Source organism: Danio aesculapii, chromosome 11, assembly GCF_903798145.1.
Source record: "Danio aesculapii chromosome 11, fDanAes4.1, whole genome shotgun sequence".
NCBI lineage: Eukaryota > Metazoa > Chordata > Actinopteri > Cypriniformes > Danionidae > Danio > Danio aesculapii.
In genome coordinates, this window is record NC_079445.1 from 45,503,179 (window position 1) to 45,529,400 (window position 26,222).

A 26,222-nucleotide genomic window follows, 5' to 3' on the forward strand; every position below is an offset into this window, starting at 1 on the left:
TCAGTGTTGAATCCGCCGCTGACTGAGTTGGTTGCATGCTCTCTCGCTCTGCTAATGCGAGCCTGGTAAGGATTTTCAAGAGTATTTAATGAGTTCACTGTGTTAATTCATGTGACAGTGGATGTATAAATGTGATAAAGCTATGATGTATCGAAAATGAATGTTAATAATCACATTTTGAGTGCTTAAAGTGACTTTCCTTTCTGATTGGCAGAGTGAAAAAGAGAGAGACAAGTTTTTCATCATGTTAACTGTGCTCTGTGTTTTTGCAGGTATGTTTACTATGTTTTAAGTGATGTTTGAAATCTGTGTTTTACACGAGTTGTGTAAAATGAGGTCTGTTTGCAAAGCAGTTTAATTTTGCGGATATTAATGTATTTTATTTTATATTGTAATTTAAATGTATGCTTGTGTATCATTTTTGGTGTTTGACACTATTTTTCATCCTATTGTTCACTAATTTAGTGACCAGTGAAACATTATATTCCTTTTACAAGTTATCTGATGTATACTACAATGTTTGGTCTTGACTGATAATATTTGTGGTCTATTTAATTGTATTTTCTTTTACCTTTTGTTTTTGTCAATTTGTTTGTTATTATTAATTATTAATTCAGTGTTGAATCCGCCGCTGACTGAGTTGGTTGCATGCTCTCTCGCTCTGCTAATGCGAGCCTGAGTGAAAAAGAGAGAGACAAGTTTTTCATCATGTTAACTGTGCTCTGTGTTTTTGCAGAATAAATCCAATTTGAGACCTCCAACGTTGCTGTCGTCTTATAAAAAAAAAAAACCACACAACCAGAGTAAAACTGCTACACAAGTGTAATCAGTCAAAATGAGGAAGCATGTGTGTTTGTGAACGGAGTGCATGTATGAAAATGTAGTCCATGAATGGCGGATTTGTAGTCCATAGGTTATTATGAAGGTGAGTGCTTACCAGCGACCTCTGGTGGTTAGAGATCGCTGGTAATCATGACAGTGTTTATATCATTCTTGAGTTTTTTAAGATTACACTTGTCTGGATAACATCTATGAATCAGTTTAAAGGTAACCTCTCTTATTTTGTTTGTTATAAAAAATGTGTGGGGTAATGACCAAACTTTCTTTCAGGAAATATTATATTATATTATTATATTATTATGTTCCACCAATTCATTATAATCCAATAAATCTAAAACTAGCCTGATGTTATTCATTATGTGTCGCCCCCTCATTAATCCCGATTGAGTCTCATCTATAATAGTATCTAAACAATCTTTAATTCTTATTGTGGCAAAAATCTTATAATCATTGTTAAGGAGTGTGATGGGTCGCCAATTGTCCAGATTATTAAGGTCTTTCTTAGCTGAGACGGCACATCTCAGAGATGCAATGCAGCTGGTGACGTCACTGTGAGGGGTGGGGTTAGGTGTTGTCATTAAAAAGCATTGCATGCAGCTCAGATTGCAAATGCACCAGGTACGCATCCAGACCCCTCTCTAACAAAATAGTTTTACATTTGGAAAATTCTATTTAAATACTCACTTAGAGACTTATATAGAGACTTATTTTAATAAAATGGTGAATCTTATGCTTTCTTTTGTTGAGATTTTTTTATTTTGTTACATTTATGTGTTTTTTTATTCTTATTTTACTTGTTTTTCCTAGTAATTTGGGTTGTGTAGTGATAAGTGGTCATGCCTTTAATGTTTATATAATTGCTTATATAATGGATTTTTATTAATTTATATAGCACATTTAATACAAAGTTCATTCAGAGGTTTTTTATTATTATTATACACAAATAATAATAACAAAATCCAAAAATGTAAACGTTTTTCGCATGATAAAGCATATGATACGCAGTTAAATTGCTCATTTAAGCGGGAATGTAGCGTGCAAGATATAGTGACCCATTTAAAATACGTTAAAAATGAAAGTTTCTGTTATTCAGCGTGGTGTTGTCTTATTGGTCGGTTTGTATCGCCGACGTCAAGAGAGTTGTGGAGATTGTAGTATTTCAACCTATTGAAGTGCTATTTATGTGCACAAAATTAGTTAATTTGAACAAATAGATAAAAAATGTAAATTACAGAATTAATTTTGCCTAATTTTAATGACATCTAGATATAATTAATCTTCATTTATTATCTATTTGAAGTTATTTCTTGTGTCATTTAATTAAGCATACATCTAACTGTAGGCCAATCAGTTTTAATTATTAAATTTATTAGCTCATCAGCACAAAAAGCTTTTTTTTTTTTAAAGAAACTGTACAGAGGACATTGTAATCAATGCTATTCTACATTTAAAGCATAATTTAGTCATTTCTAGCAAATACTATAGTGTTTTTAATTAAATTTGAGTAATTAATACTTTGATATGGGGATTATATAGTTGCTATAGTCAAACAGCAACTATAGTAATATAAACAAATCACTCAATACTGTAGTTTTCCACAGCTATAGTGTATATTAAACAATACACCACAGTTTACAGTAGTAATAACTAAAGTATACTACAGTATTTATTACAGTTTATTAATAGTTAATACTACAGTATGCCTGAACATTCATTAACAGAGTTATTATATTAAATAATATAACACTCCTATGTGGAGTAATGTGGGTTGTGTAAAGATAGGTGGTCATGCCTTTAATGTTTATATAATTATATTCAATTATTACTTTGAATGTTTAAAAGCAGCTTTTTTACATGTGTCATGTACAGTGTTGGGAGTAATGCATTACAAAAGTGATGTATTACAGTAATGTATTACTTTTTCCTGTAACGCAGTAGTGTAAGGCATTACTAATACATTTTCAGTAATATTTTACTCGGTACATGTTCAGTAACGCATGCGTTACAACAAACCTCTACCCCGCAAGACATTAACAAATAAAAATACCGCAAGTAAGTTCTATTTCCTGTCTGTAGTTAGTTTATATATGCGCGTGTAGTCATTAATCTCCCTCTGGCTATTGGAACCTTTTTACTTTGAACGCGGGATGATTTCAGCCTCTGAGCTCTGCAGTTCATTTAGTCACTTTAGAACAGGGGTGGGCAAACTCGGTCCTGGAGGGCCGGTGTCCTGCACAGTTTAGCTCCAACACTAATAAAACACACCTGAACATGCTAATCAGTATCTTCAAGATCACTAGAAATCTATAAGCAGGTGTGTTTGATTAGATTTGGCGCTAAACTGTGCAGGACACCGGCCCTCCAGGACCGAGTTTGCCCACCCCTGCTTTAGAAGATCAAGTTCTAATTCTGTAGTTATTTTGGTGGACGTAACTAAAAAGTAATATAAGAGTAATGTAACATTACAATTTTGAGACAGTAATATTGTAATGTAAGGGATTACTTTTAAATAACAGTAATAAGTAATCTGTAATGTATTACAGTTTGGAAGTAACTTGCACAACACTGGTCATGTGCCTACCCCAGGCATGGGCAAACTCGATCCTGGAGGGCCGGTGTCTCTGCAGAGTTTTGCTCCAACACTAATCAAACACACCTGAACACCCTAATTAGTGTCTTCAAGATCACTAGAATGCTACAAGCAGGTGTATTTGATTAGGGTTGGAGCAAAACTGTGCAGGACACCAGCCCTCCAGGATCGAGTTTGCCCATCCCTGGCCTACCCTGTAAAAAAATGATATTATCAATTAGTCCTGACAGGATGTTTTAGGTCATTGTAACTTATTAAACTAAGTTATTCATGTTCTAACTTAATTTTATAAGTTATGCCAGATGTTTTAAGTCAGTTGAACATAATATAAGTTCAATAGACTCATAAGGTTAATTTGATTCAGCTTAAGGCATCCAGTATTTTTTACATTGTCCTGCTATAATCTGCATAATAATAATAAATAATACATGTGTGAAATGAATAAACTTGTGTTTTTCATTCTGTCCATCATATCAATGATTTTTAATATAATCAATATTTCTTTTTAATATTATTCTATTCTGGGGCGGCACGGTGACGCAGTGGTTAGCACTGTTGCCTCACAGCAAGAAGGTTGCTGGTTCGAGTCCCGGCTGGGCCAGTTGGTGTTTCTGTGTGGAGTTTGCATGTTCTCCCTGTGTTGGCGTGGGTTTCCTCTGGGTGCTTCGGTTTCCCCCACAGTCCAAACACATAAGCTATAGTGTAATTGATTAATGAAATTGGCTTAAGTGTATGAGTGTGTGTGTGTGAAGGAGTGTGTATGGGTGTTTCCCAGTATTGGGTTGCAGTTGGAAGGGCATCCGCTGTGTAAAACATATGCTGGATAAGTTGGCGGTTCATTTCGCTGTGGCGACCCCTGATTAATAAAGGGATTAAGGTGAAAAGAAAATGAATGAATGAATGATATGCAGTTACTGTGACGGAGCACATATCTGTCAATCATCTGACGGCTCACTTAAGTACCTCCCACTTTAGCGTGTTTAGACACGCCCCTCGCTCTCTGTAGGGTTTTCCGTTGTCGTTGTATCTCACCAATTTCCACAGTTTTGATAATTTGTTGTGTTTTTCGACAGCGATAGCCCTCATCTTCATAATGTCTGTTTAACTAACCCGTTGAACGCATTCACGAGGGAGTTCCCGCGTTTCCTCCAAACAGGAAGTTAGACCGATTTCCTCCTCTGTTTATGTTTTGGGCTTCTGTGGTCGCGAATTTCTCCATCCGCGATGCTAAACAGGACACAAACCCACGGGCTCGCGATATTAATGAGTTTATTCTGCGGTCATTTCTGCTCGGGATGGTTTCAAAACAACGCGAAGAGCAAAAGCACACCGAAGGAGCCGGTTTACGGACACACCGAGGACGAGCAGGACCAGAGCTGCTTGTGTCATGTGAGTTTATTTAATGCTGCGATTATTAAAAATCACGTTATTAATGTGAACGTTTCTGTTTTTGATACAGTTGTCATAGTATTTCTGGTATGTTCTACTGTCGCGTGAATGTGACGTCATCACGTCCGCAATTCATTGCGGTTTTCTGCGTTTCTAGACATTTAAATTGTTAGTTTTCATTTACTCTCACACTGTACTTTTATGAGTTGTTGAACACAAAAAGAAGATATTGTGAATAATGTTAGGGGAAAAAAGCAGCCATTAAGTTAGTTGGAACAAAAATATTGAAGTCAGTGGCTGTTTCCCCCTCAGCAATCTTCAAAATATACACCTTTGTGTTCAACAGAAGTCTAAATTATGACAAAATGTTCATTTTTGGGTGAACTATCACTTTAAAATCTAGCGAAACGTATGTGAAATCATATTACAAGTTCATACATTTTTATTTTACCTAATTTATATAGCACATTTAACACAAAGTTAATTTAGAGGTTTTTTATTATTATTATACACGCATAATAATAACAAAATCCAAAAATGTAAACGTTTTTTGCATGATAAAGCATATGATACGCAGTTAAATTGCTCATTTAAGCGGAAATGTAGCCTGCAAGATATAGTGACCCATTTAAAATACGTTAAAAATGAAAGTTTCTGTTATTCAGCGTGGTGTTGTCTTATTGGTCGGTTTGTATCGCCGACGTCAAGAGAGTTGTGGAGATTGTAGTCTTTCAACCCCTCTCCAATCCATTCGCTTCTACGCTGAGCGCGTTAGTAAAGAACTACAGCCGTCGCTTGTAGGCGTGTCTGCGTGACGTATGTTTGTTTGGAGGTGGAGCGGTGGGGCTGAATTTGCACGCGGTAGTTGCTGGAGTTTGACAGCTCATTTCTAGCAGTTTGAGATCTCGGAGGAGAATGAGGGATGACAGCTGCTAAAACCCGCACGAAGACGCACCAATACTTTAACAGGAAACAGGTTTCGCTCTTATAAAGAGATGTTCGGGGAAAGATGCAAGTTTTGGGAGGCTTCTCTGCTTGCTTTGGGACTTTTTGGACTTTTGCATTCAGAGCAGGTTAGATGTGAATATGTGCTATTTATGTGCACGAAATTAGTTAATTTGGACAAATAGATAAAAATGTAAATTACAGAATTAATTTTGCCTAATTTTAATGACATCTAGATATAATTAATCTTCATTTATTATCTATTTGAAGTTATTTCTTGTCATTTAATTAAGCATACATCTAACTGTAGGCCAATCAGTTTTAATTATTAATTTTATTAGCTCATCAGACCAAAAAGCTATTTTTTTTAAAGAAACTGTACAGAGGACATTGTAATCAATGCTATTCTACATTTAAAGCATAATTTAGTCATTTCTAGCAAATACTATAGTGTTTTTAATGAAATTTGAGTAATTAATACTTTGACATGGGGATTATATAGTTGCTATAGTCAAACAGCAACTATAGTAATATAAACAAATCACTCAATACTGTAGTTTTCCACAGCTATAGTGTATATTAAACAATACACCACAGTTTACAGTAGTAATAACTAAAGTATACTACAGTATTTATTACAATTTATTAATAGTTAATACTACAGTATGCCTGAACATTCATTAACAGAGTTATTATATTAAATAATATAACATATACCCCACAGTATGGTTCAAAATAGACAATTTACTGTGAATTACTATAGTATTTGTTTTAAATTTGGCATGAATTAATATTATTTATGAGTGCTTTTAACAAGCATATGCTGATTAAAATGATCGTTTTATTGTTAATTTGATAATGATTGTGTTAATTTTCTCTCTGCAGTTAACAGGTGTTTCGGACTATTTACTACAAGTTACCATACATGTATTACTATAATTAAAATATAAATTAGTATTACTTTTAGGGTGTTTTATCAAGCATATGCTGATTAAATTAAATAAGATTAATTTGATGATAATGATTGTGTTAATTTTTTTTCTGCAGTAAACAGGTGTTTTGGACTGTTCACTATAAATTACTATAGTATTTTTATAACCAAACATAAATTTGTATTACTTTTGAGTGCCTTTTATCAAGCATATGCTGATTAAAATGATGATTTTAATGTTAATTTGATGATAATGATTGTGTTAACTTTCTCTCTGCAGTTAACAGGTGTTTTAGACTATTTACTACAAGTTACCATACATATATTATTATAATTAATATATGAGTTAGTATTACTTTTAGTGTGTTTTATCAAGCATATGCTGATTAAATTAATTAAGATTAATTTGATGATGATGATGATGATGATGATGATAAGGATTGTGTTATTTTTTCCTGCAGTGAACAGGTGTTTTGGACTATTTACTATAAATTACTATAGTAACTTTTCAAATTTGTCATGAATTAATATTATGTTTGAGCACCTTTTATCAAGCATATGCTCATTAAAATGCTCATTTTAATGTTAATTTGATGATGATAATGTTTGTGTTAATTTTCTCTCTGCAGTTAACAGGTTTTTGGACTAATTACTTTAAATTACTATAGTATTTTGTAAAATAATATATGAATGAATGTTATTTTTTTAAGGGGGATTTATCAAGCGTATGCTGATTAAAATGATAATTAAATGATCATTTGGTGTTGATAATGTTTGTGAAAATGATCATTTTGCTGTTAATTTTCTCTCTGTAGTTAACAGGAGTTTTGGACTTTACTACAAGTTACCATAAATATATTACTATAATTAATATATGAATTAGTTTTACTTTTAGGGTGTTTTATCAAGCATATGCTGATTAAATTAATTAAGATTAATTTGATGATGATGATGATGATAATGATTATGATGTTAATTTTCCCTCTGCAGTTAACAGGTGTTTCAGACTATTTATTTACTGTAAATGACTCTAGTATTTCTTAAAATCTGGCAATTTGAATTAGTAATATTTTTGAGGGTGTTTTATCAAGCATATGCTGAATAAAATGATTATTTTAATGTTAGTTTTATAATGATTGTGTTAATTTCCTCTGCAGTGAGCAGGTGTTTTGGACTGTTCGCTATAAATGACTATAGTATTTAAAAAAAAAAACTGGGATGAATTTGTATTACTTTTAATCACCTTTTATCAAGCATTTGCTCATTAAAATGATGATTTTAATGTTAATTCGATAGTGATAATGATTGTGTTAATTTCCTCTGCAGTTAACAGGTGTTTTGGATTGTTCACTTTAAATGACTAAAATATTTTAAATAATAAAATATTATTTGTGTAAAACTGCACTGAATTAATCTTGATTTTGAGGGTGTTTTATCAAGCGTATGCTGATTTAAAATGTTAATTTGATGATGATAATGTTTGTGTTTATTTTCTCTGTGCAGTTGACGGGTGTTTTGGACGACTGCTTCTGTGACATTGAGAGCATCGACGTCTTCAACAACTTCAAAATTTACCCACACATTCGCAAACTGACGGAAAGAGACTTTTTCCGATACTACAAGGTGAATTAACGTCGTGAAGGTTTACACTTTACACAGCTTAACAACGTCAGCGGTGACCTTACTTCATCATATAATCATATGCAGGAGACAGTTCATGCTGCAATTAGCCGGAGATTAATTACAGTCAGAATATATTAATCTGGTCGACGTGGCAAAAAGTTAGAGACTGAAGAAAAGCCTTGATCATCCAGCTGGCTGTTTCTGTTTTACTGATAACGAATAACAAATATTCACTTGAGATTTTAATGTCGCTGCTGCTGTTGTTGTTGTTACTAATACTAAATACTTAAAATACTAAGAGTGATTATACTAATGATATATTAGCTCTGCTATCTTTAATATAATTTATATCACAACATGTATTAGCACAGTATTAATACCATGAACAAACAATAAACAATGCGTTTAATACAGTGTTTATTCATGTTTAATGACAAATATTTGTACATTTTGTAGTATTTTAGGATTTTCTGCTTTTCTATACATAATAAACAGACACATATTATACAAATAGAGACTTTTAATTTGGCTGCAATTAATAATTTGACCACTGTTTCGTATTATAATTGAACTGCATTATATATACACACATTTATGCTCATTATGCATTATATATACACATTTATGCTTTTATGCGTTATATTCTTTCTATTTTGATATATTTACCATAGTTTTATTCAGCTAAGAGCTCAATGATGAATTCCTGCATTTTTCTGAGCGTTCACAGGAATTGAGTGTGTTTGTTTATTCTGCAGGTGAACCTGAAGCGGCCGTGTCCGTTCTGGCCTGATGATAGCCATTGCTCTATTAAAGACTGCCACGTAGAGCCGTGCCCAGAGGTCAGGTCAACACCAACCCTGCACAAAACGCATCTGACATTTTAGTTTTATTACAATTATCAAAACAAAATGGGATCTTTCTAAATTAAACTTGCATGCATGATCATTTACACAGATATTACAGAGTTTTTTTAACATTCACAAAAACATATGATATCTTAGTTTTAATACAGTTATAAAAAAAGCGCTTGTTCTAAATTAATCTTGCATGCATGATCATTTACACAGTTATTACAGAGGATTTACAAAAACGGATGACATTTTAGTTTTTTTTAATGCAAAGAGGTACACAAATGACATGGAATCACAAACAAATGGAAAACAGAGAAAAGAAAAACATAAAAAAAAAAACAGTCAGGTGTGTGTGTGTGTGTGTGTGTGTGTGTGACATTTTAAATATTTTTATGCAGAGTGTTACACTAATTACAAGGGATCACATACAAATGGAAAGCAGAGGAAAAACAAAGATCAGAATTTTTTTTTAAAACTGTGTGTGTGTGTGTGTGTGTGTGTGTGTGTGTGTGTGTGTGTGTGTGTGTGCACGCATGTATTTTAGTTTTAATACAATTATAAAAAAATGGGATCTTTCTAAATTAATCTTGCATGCATGATTATTTACACGGTTATTAAGGATATTTTAGATGATATTTTATTTGGTATATTTTAGAACGTATATTTTTTTCACACTCTGTTTCAAGGGCCAAGGGGAAAGGGTACAAAACTAGAATTGGGATTGGTATTGGGAACTGTATTGGAGTTCAGATGAAATGAAAGCACATAAAACTGCATAGTCTTCATGGTGTGAAGGTTAAATGCAATACATTTTCATTGTTATAATTTCTTGCACACAAATGATCTAAATGCACTTGAAATCTTACAATCATATGCTTTAAAAACCAAGCAAATAAGCACTCTTTCACTCTATGAAGGTTAAGCTTCACAATCACGCAACAATATGGCTATTGGTCAGCTTTAATTCCACTCAACCATCCTGAGGGATGAATAAACTGAAGCTGGTCATCGCAGATCCTGTAGTGTGACTAGTGTTGATGATCACATTGCAATATCGATGCTGAAACCATATATTGTACAGCCCTACTTTCATGCATGATTATTTACACCGTTCTGGAGATTTTTGAGCATTCACACGATTGCTTTTTTTTCTTGCAGAGTAAAGTTCCTGTAGGAATCAAATCTGGCAACTACAACAAGGTGAGAATCAGCTGTGTGTGTGTTTCTGCATGTTGGGTCTCCTGTCAGATTTCGGTGTATGTGTGTGTGTTTTGCGCTGTTTGTTCAGCTGTCTGACCCGCGGGCCGCCTGGTTTTGTTTGTTGAAGGTTTGCAGATTTGTGTAATAGAGCGTGTAAGCTTGAGTCAGCGCTAAAAAGCTGCCATACGTGTCTGAGAGGGTATATTTAGAGAGCTGTGAGCGTTCACATTTTAGAGGTAAATCTGCACCGGAGTCCTTTATGATTCGGCAGATCCTGAATTTTTTTTTAATCATGATAACATCTAATTTCTGGCTTATTTGGTTCTTCAAAACAAATGTGGAAGTCAGAATTTGTATGCTGTTGACCTTATTCGTCAATGTGGAAGTGCGCTAGATTTTGTCATTTGTTTCCGATTCAGTCGCCTATGGGAGAAATGACTGGGAATAGTAAAGTCAGTCTACTTGCTCAATAATCAAGTGCGTTCATGACTATTTACAAAAAGTAGAATAATATAATGAGAAAACATCAGTTTGCAACATCACGCAGCATAACGAGCTGTTTTTAATGTCTAAAAATCAGTGGAAGTGAATGAGAGAGGAAGACTCAAGCAAAAATATTTCAATGGCTGCGCCCACTCATACGAGAATAAGGTCAATACCCAGGGCTGGGGAGAGTTACTTTAGAAAGAAATGCTGTACAACATTGGGTTACTCCCCCCCAAAATTTGAAGGATTACTTTTTATGGCAAGTCAGTGTTTCCTAGGATTTTTTCCAGCTGTGGCGGTCGACTCTATTGGGCCTTTTACACAGATCTTCCAACTACCTGTGGCGTTATTTCATTGACAAATGTCTATTACAAGTCGACAGTGCATTTACGTAATACGAGCTTGTGAATCTCTGTGCTCATGCGCTGATTTCCTCTGCTTGTGCACAAAACTTCTTGTGCACCCTCAAATAAATGCTGCTGAAGTGATTTAGTGCGTTTATGTAACGAGTGTCTCCAACATTTATTGCTAGGAATATTTCTGAATGTCTCCAATAGACCTACAGAGCGGCATTTATGCGTCCTGAAGTAAAGTGAAACGGTTTTAAACTCCAGCAAGATTAAGTCATTGTATGCAGAGCCACAGACCTTTACCTATAAATGAAGTATAATTATGGAAACTGTGTTCGTCATAACTGAAAGCTACGTCGTGTTTTCTGGCCTCACGCATCACGCTAGTCAGTCAGCATGTACCTTAAAGGGTTAAACAAATAACGCACAGCACTACTACGATTACAGAAAAGTTTGCGCTGTTATAATTCACTCACCTTTTAATATGTTTTGGTGCGATTTATAACCCGCTATTTAAAAAACGCTGAATGTTTTGAGTGAGAAGCTGTAATGTAGTCGTGGCAGGATGAATTTTGGTGTTGCGCCCCGGCATGGAGGAATGAATGTAGCAGAAACCATACAAGTAATCTATTATGTTACGTTTGCATTACCTTTTTAATGCTGTCAGACATGAGAGAAACTATTTAGTAAATTTTAATAAATGCTATAGTGTTTTTGAGCCATACTTTAGTAATTAATTAATCTATTTCTAGTGATGTGTTGCTTTATGCAACTAAGGTAATATAAACTTATTACCTAATACTGTACAACGAAAACAATTTAATTATTTTTTCTGACTCAAAATCTTTGTTGTCTTGTAAACATTGTATTTTAAACTGGAGCATCCCATTATTACTGACATTTTTATCACAGTGAACAAACTACAGAGAACGTTTTGTAATAGTTTTCTGCTGGATCCCAGGACATGCTTGACTATTTGGAAGTGAACAAGCCGCCAAAACAGCCCTTACAGGAAAGATCAAGGAGTGTAAAATCCCACCTTCGGCTCTAAAGCCACTAATAAAAGGATATATTATAAGCAAATGGCAAACAAAATGGCATCAGAGCTCAGAAAATAAACTTTTTGAAATTCAGCCAGAAATAGGAAGAAAATCTAATTTATTTTTTAACTCAAGACACGATGAGATTGTTTATAGAAGATGCCGCACACGAGACTCACACATGAACATTTACTGAAAGGAGAAGAACCACCAAAATGTCAATATTGCTAAAATAAACCAAATTCTTAAACATATTCTCGTGGAATGCCCTGATTTTAATGTTATCAGACAACAATTTTTATCTGGAGAGACTTTAAATGAAATATTTTTAAATGTGAATCCAGCTAAAATTGTAAAATTTTTATCAAAAATAAACCATAAAAACTGTTTTTGATTTTTATCTTGTATATTATCATTATTATTATTATTATTTATTTTACCTGGTGTATTATTTATTGCTGTTGGTGACTTTTAATTGTTAAAATATTTTTATAATTATAGAAAAGTGGTATGAAACACTGCATGTGTGTTGATATACACAGCACACACACATATATTATGTCAAAACAAACTTATATTTTGGGTGATTAATCTTTACCCAGCATTAATATACTTGTATACACAGACACACACACACACACATGCTTCTGTTTCTGCCTGTGGAAGCAAGCGCAGTAAAGTTGTGTGTTTGTGTGTTCAGTATTCTCAGGCGGCGAACACTGTGAGTGAGATGCGGGAGTGTGAACAGGCTCATGAACTGGGCGCCATTAACAGCACACTGAGGTAAAACACACACACATGAATATGCGCAAACACACTGTATCTCTCTCTCAAACACACAAACACAGTCTCTCTCACATACACACATTAACACACACGCACAAATACTCACACAGTCACTCTCTAGCGCTCTCTTATGCACACACACACACACACACACACACACACACACACACACACACACACACACACACACACACACACACACACACACACACACACACACACTCTGATTGCCTCCATTAATGCAGTGTGTTTCCTGCAGTAATCAGAGTAAAGAAGCGTTTGCAGACTGGGCTCATCATGATGACGCTCAGGACCATTTCTGCGGGCTGGACGGTGAGTTTACATATGCAAAACAATAAACACCACTGAATAAATCGTGTGTGTGTGTGTGTGTGTGTGCGTGCGTGCGTCAGAAGTGAAGTGAAGGCGGTTGTTTACGGTTTCACTCTGAGTTTGATCTGTTATCTGCTGATCTCTGATGGTTATTTATAGTCTGCAGTGTGATGCTTATAGATGCTGGATCAATGTGAATAAAGCTGAGGTGATGCTCAGTGCAGTAATCAGAACACACTCATTTAATTCAATACATATATGCACAGTTTTGCCGCTGCTTTCATTTGCACCCTCTGATGGGTTCCTGTTTGAAAAAAAATAAATAAATAAAAATAAATAAATAGACTTTTTAATGAGATTTAGAGATTTTTTTGTACTGTAAGTTATATAACTTACAGTTATAATAATAATAATAGTAATTTAGTACTTTTTCTAATTTTCTTGATAACTTTTCTTACATTGTTTTTTTTTGTTATTGTAAGAATGGTACATTTCCTATACTTTTATTGTTTTAAAAAGATTAATTGAATAGATCAATTATTATTACCACAAAACTTAGGGTTTCCATGGGGTCTTAAAAAGTCTTAAGTTTAAAATGTAAATATCGAAATTTTAGGCCTTAAAAAGTTAAATTCACTGTTCTAGGTCTTAAATATTTCTGCACAGCTCTTATTTTTCCGATGTCCATGTAATGCTACATCTGATGCTCATTTAAATTCTTTGTTGTTGTTGTTGCTTTGTTTTCGTGATGTTGTAGTTCTTTACTTCACTAGTCCAAATGTCATCTGTGGTATTACAACTACAAATGAGACCAACATGCAATAGCCAATCAGCTTTCTGTTAGTGGACTCGACAAATGTGACGTCATCGCTTCATTTGCGGAGGTTCGCTTTGGGTGCGCGCAACATGAATTCTGCTGGCGGAGCTCACAATTTTTTGAGACTCAGGTGAACAGTTCGTGCGGCGCAGTGTTTGATTTGAGTTGAATATGAAACACTTTGAAGACATTTTGTCTGAAACAGATATGACTGTACACACATCTTTATGATCCGTCTATGCGTGATCATCATAGAGAAAACCAGATGACCAATTATTCTTGGCTAGAAATTGCAACAGCCGTGGGAAAGGAGGAAGGTTTTTGGAAAAGTTTGGAAAAACCTGAGAGATAAGTTTGTTAAAACGAAAAAAAAGAGGCCATGCAAAAGTGGAGACCCGGGTGGTTATAATATTACAGAATATGTTTTTCCACCAGTCATAGGTTCACACTGATGTATATATTGTAATTTTGAACTAGATATTAAAGTTTGAGGACAAACTTTATGGTGGCTTGAAAAGCCGAGTCTGAATTAGCATGTTACTAGCATGAATTAGCAAGTAACTAGCATGATTCTAACATAAATTAGCATGTAACTAGCATGATTCTAGCATGAATTAGCATGATTCTAGCATGAATTAGCATGTTACTAGCATGTTTCTAGCATGAATTAGCATGTTACTAGCATGTTTCTAGCATGAATTAGCATGTTACTAGCATGATTCTAGCATGAATTAGCATGTTTCTAGCATGAATTAGCATGTTACTAGCATGATTCTAGCATGAATTAGTATGTTACTAGCATGATTCTAGCATGGATTAGCATGTTACTAGCATGTTTCTAGCATGAATTAACATGTTACTAGCATGATTCTAGCATGAATTAGCATGTTATTAGCATGATTCTAGTATGAATTAACATGTTACTAGCATGATTCTAGCATGAATTAGCATGTTACTAGCATGATTCTAGCATGGATTAGCATGTTACTAGCATGATTCTAGCATGAATTAGCATGTTACTAGCATGTTTCTAGCATGAATTAGCATGTTACTAGCATGATTCTAGCATGTTACTAGCATGTTTCTAGCATGAATTAGCATGATTCTAGCATGTTACTAGCATGATTCTAGCATGAATTAGTATGTTTCTAGCATGAATTAGCATGTCACTAGCATGTTTCTAGCATGAAATAGCATGTTACTAGCATGATTCTAGCATGAATTAGCATGTCACTAGCATGTTTCTAGAATGAATTAGCATGTTACTAGCATGATTCTAGCATGAATTAGCATGTTACTAGCATGATTCTAGCATGGATTAGCATGTTACTAGCATGATTCTAGCATGAATTAGCATGTTACTAGCATGTTTCTAGCATGAATTAGCATGTTACTAGCATGAATTAGCATGTTACTAGCATGATTCTAGCATGTTACTAGCATGTTTCTGGCATGAATTAGCATGTTACTAGCATGATTCTAGCATGTTTCTAGCATGAATTAGCATGTTACTAGCATGTTTCTAGCATGAATTAGCATGTTGTTAGCATGGTTCTAGCATGAATTAGCATGTTTCTAGCATGAATTAGCATGATTCTAGCATGATTCTAGCATTAATTAGCATGTAACTAGCATGTTACTAGCATGATTCTAGCATGAATCAGCTTTTTCTAGCATGAATTAGCATGTTGTTAGCATGATTCTAGCATGAATTAGCATGTTACTAGCATGACTAGCATGTCACTATCGTGTTGCTAGCACCTTTCTAGCAAGATTAGCATGTCAGTAGGATGTTTAAACTGTTAGCATGTGTTAGAAAAGCTAGTCACAGTCTCTGGGACAGTTGCTAGGGTGCTGAAATTGGTTGCTAGGGAGTGGCTAGTAAGTTTAAAGGTAATCAGTGATTGGCTGCTGGCTAGACTGAGTTGAATGAGGCCAGACTCTAGTCTGTAGGACAGTCTGATGCAGAGTTATGAGCTCACAAAGATTGATCCAATGTTAAGTAAATGGGAGTCTTTTACAATGGAAGTCTATGGGACAGTTGCTAGGGTGCTGTAAGTGGTTGCTAGGGAGTGGCTAGTAAGTTAAAAAGTCATCAGTTATTGGCTGCTGGCTAGACTGGGTTAAATGAGTCCAGTTAGAAGTCTGTAGGACAGTCTGATGCAGAGTTATGAGCTCACAAAGTTTGACCCAATGTTAAGTCAATGGGTCTTTTGGGATTTTTCTGGGTCGTTTTTCGGAAAACCCAAGGTCGGATCAGTTAGAAAAGATATAGCAACCCGAGTCAGACCAGTTCGAAGGTTTGACGAAAGTTTGAAGTATGTAGCTTGAAAGGCCTAGGAGGAGATACACTTAGAAATTAGTCTCAGAAGAAGAAGAAGAAGAAGAAGAAGAAGTTTAAGATAGATAACAGTATGCTGGCTTTTCAAGCCACCATAACTAAAACAATTTAATAGTTACAAACTAAAATTAAACAACAAATTATGTCTCTGATAACTGGAAAGTGTACGTTTTTATTCTTATTATTAAAAATATAATTGTAGAGCAACCCATGTTCTCTTGTCATTAATATTCAATATTGATAGGTAAAACTGTCTGAGATATGAACAAAAGCAAGTGATGATTTAAAAAAATCTTGAATGGTTATAAAAATCTTCATAATCATTATAATAAATGATAAAAATGATAAAAAAATAATTAGTTTAAAAATCTTCAATGATTTTAATGATATGACCTAGTTCGGGAAACTTCCTACTTCTCTGTTCATCTGTCTGACTTTACTGTCTGTTTCTTTTGACCGCCCCCTGTCATTTAAAAGAATATCTAAATGGCGAACGCGTCAAATATAAAAGCCTCGTCTGTTTCGTGAGGTATGTGATGTATAAATCAGCCTTAAAATGTTTTCATTTTTTCTGTAGTTTAATAGTGCATCTAACCTGTCTTTAGTTCTGTTCAATTTGAATACATTTATTTTGCCAATAATTTTGTCATTTAGCATTTTCTCTTCATGTGTTTGCGTGTTTTTGATATTGTGATGTAGGTCTTTAATTTAATGCTTAATGGTCTTAAAAAGGTCTTTAAAAGTCTTAAATTTAACATGATTAAATGTGCAAAAACCCTGAAACTATACTAAAACTGCAAAAACTACTGTTGACTGTATTAATCTAATCTGACTACTACTACTACTACTAATAATAATAATAATAATATCATTAGATTAGATTCAACTTTATTGTCATTACACATGTACAAGTACAAGGCAACGAAATGCAGTTTCGGTCTAACCAGCAGTGCAATAGCAGCAAGTGCAGGATACAGGTATAAGTTATAAAGTGCAGTTATAGAAAAACTATGGTGATATTTACAGATGGATGTACTATCAACATTATATACAGGTTGTATTAGCTATGAACAGATTTACAATAAATGAATATATGGACAGGTTGCTTATATTTATTATTATAATTAATATTATCCTTTTATTTTTTATTATTATGAACTAGCCATAATTAATATTCATGAACATTTTGGCCAAACTATATAGACATAATATTGTTGTTGTTGTTATTATTTCTTTAGTAATTAAAACAAATTTAAATATAGTAACAATAATATAAATATACATATATACATAAATAATAATTAAGTAATAATAATCATAACTGTTTTTAATAGCCATGTTGATATTATGGGTTGATTTTAGGTAAAATCCTCATCCTTTGTTCTCTGATAAACAGAAAGAAGTGTGTGTGTGTGTATGCATGCATGCATGTATGTGTGTGTATGTATGTATGTATGTGTGTGTGTGTGTGCGTGATATACCTGTCATGCCTGCCAACACTCCCGTTTTTCCCAGGAGTCTCCCATATTTCAGACCCATCTCCCGCCACCCTCCCGCTTTGTTATTTCTCCAGGAAAGTCCCCTTATTTTACCCCCTGCACGGTGCTCAGCTTTTTGGTACAGTCTGTAACACCCCAGGGGTCGCCAACTTTGATATTTTATCCGATCACAGCGGCTGCCCAAAACCCACTCCACAGTACAGTTACTAACCCGGTTCTCACCATTCAAACACCTCACCTGAACCAAACCCCACCCCTCTCTCATGTTGACAGGTATGGGGTGTGTGTTTGTAGGGAGCTGTAGAACTAAAACAGACTGTACTGATGCAGGTGCGTGCGTGTGTGTGTGTGTAGATGAAATGTCTCCTGAATCAGAGTATGTGGATCTGCTGCTGAACCCGGAGCGATACACCGGATATAAAGGCCCGTCCGCCTGGAGAGTCTGGAACAGCATTTATGAGGAAAACTGCTTCAAGTGAGAAACACACACATATCACCCACATAATATATACACAACACACACACATCACAGACCTATATCTAACACACACAAAAATAACACATACACACACTCATAATACACACACCAACACGTACACCAATAACACAGACACACGCATAACACGGACACATAAAACATACAAATAACACACACACACAGACATAGCACGTAACACTCACAACAGACATATAACCACACACACACACACACCACAAATGACACGCATCATACAACACACACAAGACATATACACCACTTATGACACAAAAAACACACATATAACACGCACAGCAGCACATTAAGCTCATTTTTCTCATGGTTGTGTGTGTGCGTGCGTGCGTGCGTGCGTGCGTGCGTGCGTGCGTGCGTGCGTGCGTGCGTGTGGTGTGTGTTTTTCAGGCCCAGATCAGTGTATCGTCCTCTTAACCCTCTTGCTCCTGTTCGTGGTACGTTTTCATCATTAACTGTTAAAAATTTGATTAATTGTGATTTACCTTTACATATATTATTTTAAAAATAATATAAGTTTCTCAGACCCTCTTAAACAAAAGTCTTTAACCCATTTTAAGGTCAATATTATTAGCCCCCTTCAGCAATATTAGTTTTGGATTGTCACCAGAACAAACCACTGTTATACAATGACTTGCCTAATTACCCTAACTTTACCCTAGTTAACCTAGTTAAGCCTTTAAATGTCACTTTAAGCTGAATACTAGTGTCTTGAAGAATATCTAGTCTAATATTATGTTATGGCCAGCTGTTTTGACTGTTATTCATTCTCAGGATATGTATTCTTGATATCAACAATTCAGTTCTTGATATCATAAAGGTAATTGTTGATATTAAAAACTGAATTGTTAATGTCAAGAATTACATTTTTGATATCATGAATTGAATTTTCACTAGTTAAATGTCACCATTCAAATTTAATTGTTGATATCAAGAATTAATTTCTTACTAGTTAAAATGCCATTCTTGATATCAATAATTTAATTGTTGATATGAAAAATGTAATTGTTGATATGAGGAATTAAATTGTTGATATCAAGAAATACTTTTCAACTAGTAAAGATGTTCAGTTTTGATATCAACAATTGGTTCGTCACTGGTGACAATGTTCATTTCTGATATCATGAATGTAATTGTTACTAGTGAGATTAGTCATTTTAGATATCATAAATTACTTCCCTAATTGTTGATATCAGAAATACAGACATCAGAAATAACAAATGTAACATGTTGAATTATAATTGCAGATTAAATTTTTAACTAGTAAGAAATCAATTCTTGATATCAACAATTAAATTTGAATGGCAGTCTATGGGGACATTTAACTAGTGAAAATACAATTACAGATATCAAGAACTATAATCCTTACTAGTTGAAATTCAGTTGCTGATATCAAGAATGAACATTTTAACTAGAGAAACCAAGGATTCAAAAGAAATCAAGGATTAACATTGTTACTAGTGGAAATGCAATTCCTGATATCCACATTCGCATTCTGGATATTAACAATTAAGTTGTTTGGATTCTTGATATCAATTATTTAATTCTTGACATGAACAATTCATATCCGGTTAAGCAATACAAGTAAAAATGGCTTGCCAGAATAGCCGTTTTGTCTTTTATTGATAACAGGTTATCAATTCTTAATACCAAGAATTAAATTGTTGATATTAATAATCCGAATTCTTAATATCAACAACTTAATTGGTAATGTCCAGAATGCCAATGTTGATATCAGGAATTGCATTTGCACTAGTAACAATGTTAATCCTTGATAATTAACGTTGTTACTAGTTGAAATGTAATATTGATATCAACAATTACCTTATTTGATATCAAGAACTGACTTGTTGATATCAAGAATACACATCCTGAGAATGAATACAAGTCGAGACGGCAGGCCATAATTATGTGCTGTCATCATGGCAAAGAGAAAAGAAATCAGTTATTAGGTTTAATTATTTTAAGGCTTTCTTTAATAGATCTGTGTATAACTGATGTGTTTGTGTTTGTTTGTTGTGTGTGCGCAGGTGATGATGACGGTGAGTCCTTTTCTGCTCTTATATTTATTTGTCTTGTTTAGTTTACACACCGGTGTTTATTACTGCGCTCTAACACACACACACACACACTCTTCTGTTTCTCACAGGGGAAGGATTCTACAACTGGCTGGAGGGTACGTGATTATTTACACTGTTAACATGGTAACATGATCTGAAAGGCCAGTAATTAGATGATATGTTTACGTTGAGCTCTGGTAGACTCGGGCCTTGATCACACTGATGTGCCTTTTTTTTTTAATGGTTTTCTAATGACAGCAAGTGTGTTGTGTGATGTGGCTTTGCGTTTTAACCACATGCAGTTGGGAAAAAGTCAATTCTGAGTGGAAAATGTGCATTACGTCTTGCACACAGTGATACTGGTAAACATCCGGAAATTTCAGGAACGACTTTACCAGTAATAAAAAAAGTGCTGTTCACACAGACGAGGATGATCGGGAATTTTTCCGGAAAAGACCGTTCACACATCCATTCCAAAATACCGATAAATTCTGACATCATTACCCAGAAATGAGCTCTTAACGGCTGCGCTTGTATTTGTACACACAGAAGGGGTCGGGCTTTTGTTGATGGTTTCACTTTTATTTAAAGCTGGGATCACCAATCTTGTTCCTGGAGGGCCGGTGTCCTACAGATTTGAGCTCCAACCCTAATCAAATACACCTGAACAAGCTAATCAAGGTCTTTCTGGGTATACTTGAAACATCCAGGCAGGTGTGTTGAGGCAAGTTGGAGCTAAACCTTGCAGGGACACTGGCCCTCCTGGACCTAGATTGGTGACCCCTGATTTAAAGAGTTAGAATTCATGCAGCTGCTTTGTCTCAGAGTCATCCAAAAGCAGAGCTGCAAACCGCAGCTAAATGTTTACACATTTGACGACATTACAAATTCTGTGGAAGATAACGACTTCGATGAAAACGTATGGAGGAACACTTTCACATGTCGAGATGTAGTCACCTGAGCACTCCTTCACGAGCCTTTATGATGCAAGCTGAGATTGCTTCTCTCTGAGATGCAATGTCAGACACAATGTGCTCAATGGAGCGAGTGACGTGACTGTGAGGGGTAGGGTTAGGTGAGCCCATTAAAAAGCATTGCGTGTAGCTCAGATTGCACTGCACCAAGTCTGCAGCCAGACCCAACACATGGCTTGCAGGTTAACGCACAGCAGTTTATCAGAAGCATTTTATCAATAATCTTTTCCACAGTTGGCATTAATAATGAACATAGGAACATTATCTGACTAACATCTAGCAGCGAAATGTGTCTGGACCATTTCTCCTCTGGCCAAACGTCTTGTGCAGAGCTGCAGTCTAGGCGCCGGAGGCTGGAAGCTGGACCTCAGCGAAGACTCGTCTGTCCTTGGAGCGTCACAGCAATCAGTCTCACGCTCTCCACTCCACCATGACCACCACAGTAGCTGCTCAGGATACGGCCTGGTCCAGGATTATGGAAACCTTGAGATCATCTGTCGCTTGTCTTGGATTGCATCTGAGGGCCTCAGGATGAGTATCCCCAGGTGGAAATAGAGAATAAAGAGCATAATTAGCGTAGCTGCTGTTCATAGTGTATATAAACGATATGCAGAAACCTGTGTGGAGCACATTCATGTATCATACCGCTAAGTGATGCTTTACTGAACAGATAGGTCTTTAATCTAGTTTTGAATTGGGAGAGTGTGTCTGAGCCTCGGACATAATCAGGAAGGCTATTCCAGAGTTTAGGAGCTATAAATGAGAAGGCTCGACCTCCTTTACTCGACTTTGCTATTCTAGGTACTACCAGAAGCCCTGAGTTTTGAGATCTTAAAGAGCGGGTTGGATTGTAGCGAGACAGAAGATTGGTTAGATAAACAGGAGCTAGATTATTTAAAGCTTTATAGGCAATTTTCCTTCTGCGTTCACATAGAGCAGCATTCCGGCAAATTCCCGCTAATGTTACAACTTCTCTTTCTGGAAAATTGCCCAAACGAGTTGAACATTTCCATGTTCCTTCTGAATGCCAACTGTGTAAAAAAAAGTCAGACCCTTTTATGTGTACAAGTAAAAGCGCTGCCGTTTAGAGGTTATTTCTGGTTAATGATGTCAGATTTTACCAGTATTTTGGAAAAGATGCATGAACAACGCTTTTTAAAATTTATTTATTTTTCATTAATAATTTGTTAGCGGTTTTTCACCTTTATTATGTAGGAATTTCATTATGAAAATTATCATATGCATTTGTTTATATTGAAAAACATGTCCTTCACCAAAGATGGTCCATGCTGACTCCAAAGGCTGATAAGGCTGACACAGATAAGATCAGGCCCTGGTGTGTGGACTTTTGGGGTTTTAGGATGTGGTCACATGTTGATTGGTCAGTTTGAATGTCTTAGTATTTGGGCTTTAGTCACATGGTCAAGAAAGATACAAAATAGGTGGTAAAACACTGCTCTGCCTCTTTCCCTGGTCTGCTTTCCTGCTCTGCTCCTCTCCTCCTCTGGAGTCTATCTTCTCTGACTCTACTGCAATCAGGCTAACGTCTGGGCCTGCTCTCTTAGTCTCTGTGTCTCTCCTTCTACCTCTGGTAACTTTAATTTAACATTTAAGCTGGGTACAATTTATATCATATGCATTATCATTTAATATTTTATCATTTTATACAGTAATTTTGTAATGAATTCAGTTGTAACCATAGAGAATTATTGTCATTAGTATTGTTATTTGTGAATTTTGTTTTAACATCAACACTTAACTGTTCCATATTGCAATACAATACAATCACATAATATCAACGCTCTCCCACATTTATAGCTATTAATACAGCCCTTATTTCCGTTTTTGGTTAAAGATTGCAGAAGAATAGTTTGACTAGAATGTACAGTTTTTTTACCATCAATACTGATAACTTTTTAGTCATTCGGCAGAACTACAGTTCGAACCGCTGTGGTTTTAAAATCCATTCTCACAATTATGATAGGACAGTAGAGATTTCAGACAGGAAAGTATTGGGAGCAGCGAGAGGGAAAGGATCGGCAAATTACCTCGAGCCGGAAATCGAACTCGGGTCGCCGTGAGCACGTCAGTGCTATATGACTGAACTGTGCTTGTTTGAACTTATTGGAAAAATTGTTCGGCAAATTTCTGGATATTTACCGGTATCACTGACTGAAAGGGTCTAATATGCAGGTAAGTAAGTAAGGAAGTAAGTTAGTAAGTAAGGAAGGAAGGAAGGAAGGAAGGGTTTATTTATATAGCACCTTTCCCTGTCACAAAGTGCTTTACAATAAGAGAAAACAAGTAAAAGAACACGTATCAATAAAAGAAAACATGCTAAAACATATTAAAACATATTAAAATCCAAATCCAGAAACACTAATACTGTTAATTAACAGCTTGACCAAAAAGGTGCGCCTTTAAATGCTTTTTAAAAAGTTCAGCTGATCCCAGAGTTCTTCAGAGTTCTTCAGTTGTTGCCTAGCAACATAAAAAGTGCAGAGCTTTTTTGTTTTTTCATTATTAACAAATAAAGGCAGTGTGGTGCATCTCGCAGTCTCAGAACAGAAAAGCGCATTCGGTGTGATCGGCCCCTTAGTCAAAGCAGACTTTTACTAACAGAATAATCTATTGTTATTTACAATTTTTTACTATCCAATTAATATTGAAATCCATTGTGCGCGTGTGTGCGCGTGTGTGCGCGTGTGTGCGCGTGTGTGCGCGTGTGTGCGCGTGCGTGCGTGTGTGTGCGTGTGTGTGCGTGTGTGTGTGTGTGTGTGTGTGTCTGCGTGCACTCTGCAGGTTTGTGTCTGGAGAAGCGTGTCTTCTATCGGCTGATCTCAGGCCTTCACAGCAGCATCAACATCCACTTGTGTGCTAAATACCTGCTGGACGGTAAACACTCCTCTGCTGTGTTTCCATCCACCTATTGTCATGTGCATTTTGAAATATCACATAAAAAATGCTTAATGCCAAAGATGTGCATTCATTTTGAAAATGCGTGTAAAAAAACGTATGTGCACAACTGAGTAGGATAAACCTTTAATATGAAATAATGTGCATAAACTCAGCTGTAAACACATGTAGTGAGTAAACTCTGCAGCTGTGCTTCATCAGTCTGTGTGCTGTGATGTAGTTTCTGCCAGATGCTGATCAGATATAAATGTGTGTGTGAGGGTCTTTGTGTCATTAATGTTGGTCTGCAGATATAAATGTGTGTGTGTGAGGGTCTTTGTGTCATTAATGTTGGTCTGCAGATATAAATGTGTGTGTGAGGGTCTTTGTGTCATTAATGTTGGTCTGCAGCTCTCCATGTTTCCAGCTTTCCATGGTTGCAGATATGAAATATTGTTGTGCTGATTGTAAAAAGCAGGGGTCACCAATCTCGGTTCTGGAGGGCCCATGTCTCTGCAGGGTTTAGCTCAAGCTTGCCTCAACACACCTGCCTGGATGGTTCAAGTATACCTAGTAAGAACTTGATCAGCTTGTTCAGGTGTGTTTGATTAGGGTTGGAGCTAAAATTTGTAGGACACCGGCCCTCCAGGAACAAGTTTGGTGACCCCTGGTTAAAGGCCTCAGTCCTCTGTCAGTCCATCATCACAGTGCTTCAGTATTCTTCTTCTTTTATTATTATTCCCTCCAGAACTCTCTGGTGTGTGTGTGTTTTTCAGAGGGTTGGGGGAAGCCGGTTTGGGGTCCAAACGTGCACGAGTTCCGACAGCGGTTTGACCCGGCGGAGACAAAGGGCGAAGGCACGCGGCGGCTGAAGAACCTGTATTTCCTGTACCTGATCGAGTTGCGGGCGCTGTCTAAAGTGGCTCCATACTTTGAGCGCTCCTTCATTAATCTGTACACCGGAAACACAGAGGAGGACTCCAGCACTAAACAACTGCTGCTGGAGATCCTCAACGAGACCAAGTGAGACACTTTCACTGCATACAGTCAGCGCTTTACCTTTTATACGGCTATTGTTGTTGTTGTTGTTGTTGTTGTTGTTATTATTTTTATTATTATTTTTTATTATTATTATTTATTATTATTATTATTTTATTTTTTTATTTTTATTATTATTATTATTATTATTGTGCCAACTTTAATTATAAAAAACTTTTATGTGGTAATGCACACTTATAATCTCCTATATACTATATAATCGCAGGTTAAATATGTTTACACATATCTTTAACTGTTACATATAATAACTTAAACTTTATCTGTCAAAAGTACAAAAATACATATTATTATTATTATTATTATTATTATCATCATCATCATCATCATCATGCCAACTTTAATCCTAAAACCTATTTAATGTGGTCATAATGCACACTTTTATGATCTAATATTTTTCTCTCACACCAAAGAATTAATTTATTTTAAAATGTAAGTATTATTTATACATTATTATTATTATTATTATTATTATTATTATTATTATTATTATTATCATTATTATTATTATTATTTGTTATTATGCCAACTTTAGTTATATAGAATATTTAATGTAGTCATAATTAACTTTTTTTATTATCTAATATTGCTCCACACCTAAGAATAAATAGAAAAAATATTCAAATGAATTTATTTTGAAATGTAAATATTATTTATACTTTATTATTAAAATAAATATTATTATTATTATTATTATTATTATTA

General features: G+C 35.2%; 1 protein-coding gene across 2 annotated transcripts in view; it reads left to right on the forward strand.

Moving 5' to 3' along the window:
* Positions 1-4,419: 4,419 nt before the first annotated feature.
* Positions 4,420-26,222, forward strand: part of ero1b (endoplasmic reticulum oxidoreductase 1 beta) — a 28,397-nt gene continuing 6,594 nt past the window's right edge. Inside the window, exons 1-12 of one of the 2 annotated variants that reach the window (XM_056468587.1) lie at positions 4,420-4,819; positions 8,199-8,318; positions 9,074-9,157; positions 10,328-10,369; positions 12,946-13,028; positions 13,291-13,364; positions 18,376-18,496; positions 18,923-18,969; positions 20,563-20,574; positions 20,682-20,708; positions 24,369-24,461; positions 25,238-25,484. In XM_056468587.1, the coding sequence (XP_056324562.1) occupies positions 4,655-4,819; positions 8,199-8,318; positions 9,074-9,157; positions 10,328-10,369; positions 12,946-13,028; positions 13,291-13,364; positions 18,376-18,496; positions 18,923-18,969; positions 20,563-20,574; positions 20,682-20,708; positions 24,369-24,461; positions 25,238-25,484 (1,115 nt within the window). In that variant the 5' untranslated portion in view covers positions 4,420-4,654. Of the gene's footprint in view, positions 4,820-5,716; positions 5,893-8,198; positions 8,319-9,073; positions 9,158-10,327; positions 10,370-12,945; positions 13,029-13,290; positions 13,365-18,375; positions 18,497-18,922; positions 18,970-20,562; positions 20,575-20,681; positions 20,709-24,368; positions 24,462-25,237; positions 25,485-26,222 lie in introns of those variants that run through there. The other variant, XM_056468588.1, reaches the window with a different exon arrangement.